Raw genomic sequence first — 10,418 nt, 5'->3', positions numbered from 1 at the left:
GATCTGGGTTTGGCTTTTTGTTGGCTCGTGCTTTGCTGTGAGTTAATCAGCCCTGTGATGTTCCCTCCTCTGTTAGAGGTTGGGGCATGGAAGGAGCAGCAGAAAGCTGTGATCTTTCTAAAACCCCTTATTTGGAGATTCAAGCCCTCAAAGATCAATTAATTCCCCAGGGTATTTAATCCCTGACTGCCTGGGTAATCAGAGGGCAGGGGAAGCTCTGTCTGTGCTTGGAGGAGCAGCAGGAGCTGATCCCTCCCAACCCCGCCGTGTCTCCAGCAGCTCTTGTCCTCATCCAGCTCCTCCTGATCCCAGGGGAAACACAGACCCCAGGTGAGGGAAAGCAGAGATGTGTTCTGGACTCTGGAATAAAAACACAGACACACAGAGCATGGCACATACCTGGGACAGCAGCCCAGATCTTCAAAGGTTTTAATTTTACCCCACGCCCCCTCCCCACATTTTTGGATATCCTCTTGACAAATCACTTTAACAGTTTTATTTACAGTAATAAAAATAAATTACTCTTACAGATGAATGTATAATATTATACACAATAGAGATACAGTGCAATAACAGCATTGATTTGTTTTCACTCATAAAGTGCATCGAAGGGGCTTGATTGACCATAACTGGATGACAGCTGTACATTTCCCTTTGAGATCCACTTTCCCAGTCAAGTTTAAAGGCTCATGACAGCACTGACAACAAGCAAGGTGCTGTCCTGATTGCTGAGGGGTGGCCTCATTCCTGGGAAATCAGGGAGGCAGGGAATGGGGGGGATGGATGGGTTCCCACCCTGCCTGTGCTGCTGGCAGTGCCCAGCCAGCCTGACCCGGGGCTCAGAGCCCAGGGGGAGCACAGGGCGGGCTCTGCCTCTGGGGGAGAGGAAACCCCTGTTTCCAAGGCTGCCCTTGGAAACTCATCAAAAACACCAGAATCCCACCCCTGCCTCAGGGCTGGAGGGTTCCCTGCCCGGGGAGGACTCTCTTTGTTACTGTGTGCTCTGTCCTCCTCTCAAGGGACCTGATCAGCCTCCAGCCCCTCCTTGTCCCTGTGCTGCAGAGCCCAGACCCTGCCCAGCTGGAATAAAAGCTTTTCCTGGGACCAGCCAGCTGTTTTCCAGCTGCCAGAGCCTGCAGTAAAACCTGTGCTTGTGGTTCCAGTGGCCAGGGACAGGATGTGCTGTCAGTGCCCTGCTTGCTGCAGCCCCTGAGCAGGGCAGGATCCTCCTGGAGCCCACAGTTCCTGAAGGCACCTGGAGCTGGGGACAGCTCACTCACACCCCTCCAAGCCAGGGACTAAAGGACTTCACAGCACCCCTCTGACCTGGGTTTTCTGCTGAAAAGCCCCTTTTCTGTCTGTGTGGCAGAGTTTTCCAGTGGGAATGGGGAGCTCTGGTCCCAGAGCTGCAGGGACACTGGGGGTGCTCAGGGGGATTTTGCAGTGGGCAGCTGCACTGACAACAGAGGAGCTACAGAGGGTCCAAGTGGAGCTGCCTCACCTCACCAGAGGGAGGGCTGAGAGGAGCTACAGGGAAATACCATGTGCACCCAACAATTATTCCTGACAATTAGAAGTGAACTGTTAATTCTTCATTAGCAATGATGTGGGTCTCGATGCTGGTCAGGACACACCAATACAAGTGAGTACCAATGGCCTTTTAAAAGGTCTCCCCACCCCAGATTTGATGCTTTTACAAGAAAGAGATACTTCATCACCTCATGAGAACAGTAATGGTTTCTTGGGGGTTCATTCCAGGTTCAATTAAAACTCTTTGATGTGAACAGACTGGGCCTGCCACACCAGGACTGAGACCCTTGGAATCTTTACTGCTGCTTACTGACATGAGGCTGGCTAAAGAGAGACATTTTCACTGCTCAAAGTCCCAAATTGACCAAAAGGGAAAAGGAAAAAAAGGAAACAAACCCCAAAATAAAACTAAGCAGCTTTGTTGGTACAGTCTGTACATTTTAATAGGGTTTTTTGTACTTTTTTTCCCTTTTTTTTTTAACTTCTCATGCTGGGGCAAGACAAGGGCTTGTTGTAAATGCACAAGCTTCCCCCAAGCCTGGCACACCTCCACCAACCTCAGGGCAGCTGTGGTTACATCCCAGCCCATGGTGGCCCTGGCCTTGTCACAGTGCATTTGAGGAATGTTTGCTCCTTCTTTCTCCTCCTCACCCTTTCCTCATCCCCTCAACCAGCCAAGCACCAGCACCAAAAGCTTTGCACCTCTGCATTCTGCTGGCCACCAGCTCCTGGTGCAAAAGCCAAAGGCACCCAGAAACCTGTAAATAAATCAGCCAATAAGCATGGATTCATTTCCCTGGCTGTGTTGATCCCTGCCATAGCTCAGGGCTGGTTGGATGCCACCTGGAATCACTCAGGACCAGTTTTCTGCCCATTTCTGCTGCTGTAGATCCAAACCAGCTCCTGGAGAGTCCAGAACTGACAAAAGCTCAGCCTGGCTCTGGCCTCTCATCCTTTATCATTTGCAAAGCTCAGAGTTTGAAGATGCAGAGGCAAGGTCCTGGCCAGGGTGAGGACAGGGAACAAACACCCCCAGCCAAACACCCCCAGCCAAACACCCCCAACCAAACACCCCCAGCCAAACACCCCCAGCCAAACACCCCCAGCCAAACACCCCCAGCCAAACTCCCCCAGCCAAACACCCCCAGCCAAACACCCCCAGCCAAACACCCCCAGCCAAACTCCCCCAGCCAAACACCCCCAGCCAAACACCCCCAGCCAAACACCCCCAGCCCTCTCCAGGCAGCTCCAGCTCCCACCTGGAGGGGCCAGGGGGCCCTGTGGACATCAGCCCTGCAAATTTCCACCAAGGCAGAGACCCTGTGCTTTACAGGACTGCCACTGGCCCCTGTCTCAGCTGAAAAGCACAATCATTGACTCAGAGGCTTTCAGAGCCCTCAGTTTAATGGAGATGCAGAATCCCAGGTGGAGGAGGCCTCCCAGTACATCCAGCACTGGGAAACCTGGAGCACTGGGTGTACTCCAGGTGCTCTGTGTCCTTCTGGAGGTGCCCAGGAGGGGAACAGGGGCTGCTGGGCTCTTCTCACCAAGCTTTGGATCCTCAGAGGATCCACCATGGAAACCCCATTTTGCTTTTGGTGATTCCCTCACCATTGGTGCCTCATCCACGTGGGATTCCTTTACATTCATGGGAGCTGCTCCCTCCTTATGGCAGCAGAACCCCATCCTAAAGCCCTGAATTCCATCCTAAACACATCCCAAAGCCAGCCCCAAACACCAGGACATCCCCACTCTGCACAGAGCAACAGTACCCCAGCAAGTGATTTCAGGTTTTAAATCAACTTTCCTGCTGTTCAGCATGAGGAGGCTCCAAAATCCATGATCCCCCTGATGTCCAACATTGCCAAACTCCAAACTTTCCCAGTAAAAGTTTTTCTCTGTGAAAAACAGAACCAAAGCACTGCAGCAAAGGTGCAGTAAAATGCTCAGAGGTTTCCACAAGGCAACACATGGCAGGTGAACCTAAACCTCTTTATCTTCTTCTTCACTTCCCCTCATTTCCTCTGATTAAACAGGAGAGGAAAAACAGGAAAAAAAAAAAAAGAAAAAAACCCAAACAAAACAAAAAACCAAAACCAAAACAAAGCAAAAAACAAACAAACAAACTGGAAATTGCACTATTTTTATTTAGGGGAATGACTGCAAAAATGCCAATTTATCAAAATGGGGTTTTTTTTTTTAGAGGAGATTTCTTAAGACTTTTCCTGAAACCTAACAAGAGTTTTTAACAGCTTCCATGGGCAGCTTTAGCATCTCAAAGAGAGAGGTGCTAGACCATCACACAAAAAGAAATGAGATCTTTATTTTACAGTAATTCTGAGCATGGAATGGGCTTGTACCACATCCTGGTGCTGACTGTGAGCTGGGCCAGGGCACTCAGGGACCAGAACTCAGAGTTTGCCTTTGCCAAAGGGGCTGGGAATGAGTTTGGGTGAGCCCCCAGTGTCCCAGTGAGGACACCCCCGCCTGCCCTTAACCTCACCCTGGCAGGGGCTGTGTCCCAGCTTCAGCTCCTCTCATCCCAAATCTTTCTCCTCTTGCTGTGGAGGGCCACAGGGAGAAATTTTTCTTTGATCCTCATTTGAGTTTGGCAAAATTCATCAGGGCATCTCTCGAACTGAGACACATTTTACATAAGCAACTGAACTCTAAAAAGAACATTGTTAAAATCAAGCTCTTCAGCAACAGGGAATTTACTGGAAAGCCAAGAAAATGCAACTTTTTTGTGTCAAGGTTTCTCTGGAGCTGATTAGTTAAACTACCTTTCATCTAAAGATACAAAATGAGCTGCCCAGAGAAACAAATCCTGGCTTCTAGCTAGGGTGGTTGTAGAAAAACATTTCAAATGTTCACAATGTTTCAAAAAGGGTTTAAGCTATTGGGTTTTCACACTGAGGAACTGCAGGGACCTGGCTGCACTTAAGAAACCAGAAGAAACAGAATGAGTAAAGTGTTTGTATAAATATTAGTCTCACATACATATTTACTTTAAAACTCACATTGATTCCACATTGTGCCAACTGCCCGTTCTCCAAGGAATTCATCAGAGAAAGGAAATGGAAAAAAAACCCCAAACCCACAAAACATAAAAACTCCAAGACTGGCCACGTCTCACAGGCAGACAGTAATTCCAAGCCCCAGGCACACTTGGGAACCTCAGAGCTTTCTCTTGTGCACTGAGCTCTGAGGAGCAAGAGATTCATTGCACAGATCCAGGGACAAAACCCACCCGGATCTGTTTGTACCCAGCCATAAAGTGACTTTGTACCCTCTGCAGCCACACAAAGCAAGAACATTTCTTCCACTATCACAGACTCACAGAATGTTACAGGTTGGGAGGGACCTCAAAGCCCACCCAGTGCCACCCCTGCCATGGCAGGGACACCTCCCCCTGTCCCAGGTGCTCCCAGCCCCATTGTACATCCTGGCCTTGGGCACTGCCAGGGGTCCAGGGGCAGCCCCAGCTGCTCTGGGCACCTGTGCCAGGGCCTGCCCACCCTCACAGGGAACAATTCCCCATTCCCAATATCCCATCCATCCCTGCCCCCTGGCAGTGGGAGCCATTCCCTGGGTCCTGTCACTGCACACCCTTCCCAAAGTCCCTCTCCAACATCACAACAATTTCTCTACAGCAAAGCAGAATATTTGGGTGCCAGACCCAGCTGCTGGAGGGTCTCCCAAGCCCCCCATGCCAGGACACCCCCTGTGCCCCGAGCCACCCTGGATGTGCCACCCCAGCCCTGCCCCTCCCCGGGGCTTGCCTGGGTTCTCCCTTTCTCCATCAGTGAATGCACGATTCCACCTCCCGGCCAAAAGAAAGCCCAGCATAAAGGACACTTCATCATCATCATCATCATCACGGCCTCACTAACACCACAAAGCACAGCACACAGCTCGGGAATGTCGGGGCTGAGGCGGCAGCATCAGCAGTGACACGTGTGGTGACAGAGGCTCCTCTCTCGGGGACCCCAGCGAGCCCGGAGCCCTCTTTGGATGAAACCCCCACCCCATGTAAACAGCTGGTGTGGAAGGGGGGAAAGCAGCGCCCCAGTGCCCAGCTGGACCAGGAGAGCCCTTCCTGGGCCTCCCCCTCTGCCCCCGCCGGCCCCGCAGCGCCAGCCCTGCCCCAGCCACATCCTCGGGGAGGGGGGGAAGGAGGGAACGGATGCCGGGGGTGCCCCCAGCCCTGCGACAGCCCCACAAGCCACACCTCGAGTGTCCCTCACCCGCAGCTCCTCAAAGAGCTTCTCCAAGCACAGAGGCACGGGCAGCCCCCTGCCCCTCCTGCCCCCTTTATTGCATAGCATCGCAGCAGGCCCTGATTGCGGGGGGACGGGCGCAGCCACCCCACGCCTGGGGACCAGCCCCGCCGGGGGGGACGCGACACCTCCCTGCCCATCCCCTGCTCCCGTGGGATGCGCCCATGGATGAGCCCCGAGGGGTGGCGCCGCCCGGATGGGGCCCGCTGGTCCCCCGGCTCCTTACCCCGAGAGCAGACAAACGCCATGGTGCGAGGATCCTTTTTCTTTGCTTTTTCTCTTTTTTTTCCTTCCTTTTTTTTTTTTTTTTTGGTGTTTTGTGTTTTTAAATAAAAAATAAAATGTGTAAGAAAATAACATTTCTAAAGGAAACCATTATCATTCTACTCTCTCTCTTTGCTTTTCTCTTTTGCCTTTTTTTCTTTTTTTTTTCTTTTCTCTTTTTGGCCATCTTTCCATGGAACGAGATGTGCTGACCGGGGAGGGGACTCCTCCCGGCAGGAGACAATAACGACAGAGGGGAAAAAGAGAAGGAGCAGGAGAGCCAGGCAGCTCCTCTGGCTCCGTGCTCAATCCTCACACGTCGCTGGATGTCCTTGGTCTGGAGGAGAACGTGGAGGGGATGCACCCGCAGCAGGCCAGCCAGAGCGACTTCTGGATGTCCGGGTTTCGGAAGGCGTAGATGATGGGGTTGATGAGCGAGTTGCAGGTGGCGGGCAGCGCCAGCGAGTAGGTGTACACCGCGGGGTAGCTGGAATCGGCCACCAGCGAGTAGATGGCGAAGGGGATCCAGCAGAGCGCGAAGGTGCCGAGGATGAGCGAGAGCGTGGAGAGCCCTTTGCGGGTGGAGGTGGCCTGCGCCGTGGCGATGAACTGGTGCTGCACGGCGATCTGCTGGGCGTGCCGGAAGGCGATCTTGCAGATCTGCAGGTAGAGCTGCATCATGAGGGCGAAGAGCAGCAGGAAGGTGACGGCCAGCACGGCCGCGTTGTCCTTGGTGACGGGCCGCAGGATGCTGCAGGAGCTCTGGTCCCGCAGGCAGTTCCAGCCCAGGAGGGGCAGCAGCCCCACGCCCAGGCACAGCAGCCACATCAGCAGCACCATGGCGCAGGTGAAGCCCAGCGTGCGCTCGCTGTGGTAGGTGAGCGCGTTGTACAGCGACAGGTAGCGGTCCACGGTGATGGCCAGGAGGCTGCAGACGGAGGCGGAGAAGGCGGCGAGCAGCAGCCCCGCCGCCGCCAGCTCCGCCGCCTCGCTGGGCGGCCGCAGCAGGTAGCGCACGGCGAAGTTGGCCACCAGCCCCAGCCCGGCCAGCAGGTCGGCCAGCGCCAGGCTGCCGATCAGCAGGAACATGGGCGCCCGCAGGCTCGGCGTGTAGAACAGCACGGCCAGCACCAGCGCGTTCTCGCCCGCCACCGCCGTGCCCGTGGCGCACAGCGCGATGTCCCAGGGGCTCACGGAGCCCGCGGCCGCGGCCCCGCCGCCCGGCGCCGCCGTGCCCGGCCCGGCCGCCGCCGCCGAGGGCCAGGCGGGGGGCTCCGAGGCGTTGCCGAGCCCCGGGAGCCGCTGCTGCTGCTGCTGCGGCTGCGGCGGCCACGGCTCCCCCATGGCGGCGGGGCCGTGCAGCATCGCTGGGGAGAGAGGGAGAAGGGGGCGGTGAGCGATGGAGCCCGAGCCCCCGGAGAGCCCCGCGCTCAGCCCGGGCAGCGCCGCGCCTCGACCCCCGCCCGGACCTCCCGGAGCCGGGGGAGCCCCCGACCGAGCCTGGAGCCCCCCGGCCCGGGACGCCGCCCCCGCCGCCGCATCCCCGCCAGCCCCACTGCAGCTTCCCGGGCACCGAGCCCCCCATGCCCGGTTCGCCGTCCCCCCGCCCCACACGCACCCCTGGCCGCTATCTGCCGCCGGGCTGAGGCCGAGCACAACTCATCGCCCCGCTGCCCGCAGCCGCCTCCGTGCGCCCGGCTCCATGCAGGGTCCGCAGCCACTGCGCACCCGGTGAGGAACCGGCCGCCCCCTCCTCCTCCTCCTCCTCCCCCCCTCCCTGGGGCACGGCCACCTTTGCTGCCTATTTATAGCGCAACCCCTCAGCCCTCCCTCCCGCAGCCCTTTCTTTTTTGCGTGCGGTGAGTAAAAATAAACACTATTAATAGGCCAGCGCCTGTATGCGGAGCCGCTGATGGAAGGAGAAGGCAGCGGCAAGGAACAGCCTACGTTAAGTTTCTCCTTCCTCCCCGCCTTTCCCTCCTTTGGAAAAGGCTGCTGCAAGATGCTCCCGGCCGGCGGCAGCATCCTGCCGTGCCCGCAGGAGCGAATCCCCCGCCCGGGGCGGGCAGCCGAGGTGTGAAGGTCGGGGCAGTGCCCGCTGCCATCCCCCGCCGCCACCGTCGCCCCTTCCCGCATGCAGCCGCGCCGCCGGGGGTTGTTGTTTTACCTGGTTTTAATGCTCGAGGATCGGCTCGCTCCCCCCACCCCGTTTTTATTTTTTTCCTCGCCGGTCCTTCCAGCCCTTGGTGCGAAGCCTCATTCCTCGGCGAGCATCGCTAATAGCGTTGGCAGAGAGCTGGCATCGACTTGCACTTAATATTCCTGCCCCATTGGATCTGCTGATAAATCTCAACTCTGACGTCAAAGTCTTCACTTATATTCATGATCCAAGTCTGTGAATCAGAGGCGCTGTGATCAGAATAACAACAAGGCTGGCTCCCCGCTCCCATCCCCGCACACCCGCGGGCACGCCCCGCGCCCGTTCATTCATCAGCCTCCCGCCGCCCCGCCGCGCCTCCCCAAGGTCGGGCCCGCTGCACCTGCGTCCTGCGGATGCAGCTTGGGCACCGGCCAGGCCCGGCCGCCTCGCTGGGTTTATTTTTACCGCTTGTGCCGAGGGACGCGGGCATGGATGCGAAGGGAGGGCGGCGATCCGGCGCGGCTCCGGGGCCGCGATGCTCAAGGACAATGCCCGGGACAGCGGCACCGGCCCCGGCGCCTCCGGGACACGGCGGCTGAGGCTGCTCGGGGATCCAGCCCGGGCCAGGGGCATCCCTCCGCGGGGAAACACCGCGGCCCGGAGCCTTCGCCCCACACGGGTTCCCTCCAGGCAGCGAAAAGCTGGGATGAGGAGGAGCTCACGGGAATTGGGACCTGCCCAAGGACGCTGAGTATGGGGTCTGTCCCCCTCACCGCAGCACCCACCCATCCCCAGAACTTCCTCCCCGACTGTTTGGGAAAGGAACAGCCCGGAAAGGAACAAATCCCAAAGACACGAGTATTTTTCCAGCTATAAATGGCTCCGTGATTCATCTCGGGAGCAGGATCATCAAAGCAGGGATGCTCAGCTCCTGGATCCACAGGATTTCAGCTACACCTTCTCCCCTTTTTCCTACTCGTTTCATAACACTCCAGCTTCCCCCTTTCATCCCCCTCTCTCTTCCAGGCTGCTGCAGCCAGCTCAGCGCTGGGAAGCATTTCCAGCTCCGGATGTGCAGAGATATTTGGGTGAATAGCAGCGATTCTGGCTGAACCCAACTGCCCCAATTTGGAGCATCTGGGTCGCTAATCAGGCCAAGCCCCGTCCCGGGGGATGTGAATCCTCATCTACCTGGGGCCGCGTGACCGAGCGCCGGGAGCCGCCGGCACAAGGGGCGGAGGAAAGTCGAGCAGCGAGGAGCTGAATGAATGAATTCCTCCTGCTCCCGGGAATTACGCACGGCCGGGGAAGGGGAGCGGCCGAGCAGCCCTGCCCGGCTCCCCCCGGCAGCAGCTCAATACAGAGTTCTGAGTGTCTTATCCTGAGGGATTCTGGGCCAAGAAGCACAAGCAGGGACTGAGCTCCTGTTTCTGGCAGAACGTGTGGCACAGCTGAGTACCAGGGTTTCATGTCACTTAAAAGCAGAAGCTACAGATGACACAGAAAATCCAGTGAATATGAGCCTATTCCTTCATCGCACAAAATAAAACCTGCAAATAAGCAAAAGAAAAAGTTTGTCTTAAACTGGGGCCTGTGATTTGTAAGACACAGAAATCAGCCCTAGGGCTGGTGTAGGTATAGTGGTGTAAAACTATCACCTAAACCAGGCGTAAAGGTGGCAATATTTCAGAAATTCAGATAACACTGTATCATCAACAGCATTTTTTTCACTCCTTCTGTGATTATCACTTGATTCCATCCAGGCTTTTATCAGTGTGCTGGGAAAACGGTATTTGTGAAGCATTTCTAAAGGGGGTGAGAGGATAATGGGAATTCCAATCACAGCTGATCTCAGCAGCTCACCTGCGGGACGCGCTGCGGGGAGCGCTGGCGGCAGAGGGGACGCCAGGCTGTGCCCGGTGCTCTGTGGGGTCAGAGCCCAGCCAGGAGCGCTGCGGGGCTGAGCGGGGATGTCCCCGCTGTGCCCAGCCCGCGGGCAGCAGGGCTGAGCCGGGATGGGCAGACCCAGGACAGTCCCTGCGTGTGTGACCCCGCCTGGCCCTTTTCCCCCGGCGCTGCCCCTGGCAGGGACACGCGCGCTCCAGAGGGTCCCGGCTGATGCCAAACCCCGTGGATCGCTGCAGTGCCTTGGCCTCCTGCTCCATCCAGCGTCCCACCCTTCCTGCCCCTCCAACACCCGGCAC

At 56.8% G+C, this 10,418-nt stretch overlaps 1 protein-coding gene across 2 annotated transcripts; it reads right to left on the bottom strand.

The window, feature by feature from the left end:
* Positions 1–5,693: 5,693 nt before the first annotated feature.
* Positions 5,694–8,504, bottom strand: LOC136562741 (G-protein coupled receptor 12-like). 2 transcript variants are annotated; one of them, XM_066559734.1, is made up of 2 exons: positions 8,242–8,504; positions 5,694–7,441 (listed from the first exon to the last, which is right to left on the bottom strand). In XM_066559734.1, the coding sequence occupies exon 2, from the start codon at positions 7,437–7,439 to the stop codon at positions 6,387–6,389; it is 1,053 nt and encodes a 350-aa protein (XP_066415831.1). In that variant the 5' UTR covers positions 7,440–7,441; positions 8,242–8,504; the 3' UTR covers positions 5,694–6,386. The 2 variants fall into 2 exon arrangements, with proteins under 2 accessions (XP_066415831.1, XP_066415832.1); XM_066559735.1 differs by lacking the exon at positions 8,242–8,504 and adding an exon at positions 7,693–7,785.
* Positions 8,505–10,418: the final 1,914 nt, after the last annotated feature.

Source organism: Molothrus aeneus, chromosome 14 (genome assembly GCF_037042795.1).
Source record: "Molothrus aeneus isolate 106 chromosome 14, BPBGC_Maene_1.0, whole genome shotgun sequence".
Classification (NCBI taxonomy): domain Eukaryota; kingdom Metazoa; phylum Chordata; class Aves; order Passeriformes; family Icteridae; genus Molothrus; species Molothrus aeneus.
Note: the sequence above shows the minus strand (reverse complement) of the source record. Positions and strands in the feature narration are given on the sequence as shown.

Coding starts and splice junctions, on each gene's coding strand:
- LOC136562741 (XM_066559734.1), bottom strand. CDS start 7,439: ATGCTGCACGGCCCCGCCGCCATGGGGGAGCCGTGGCCGCCGCAGCCG.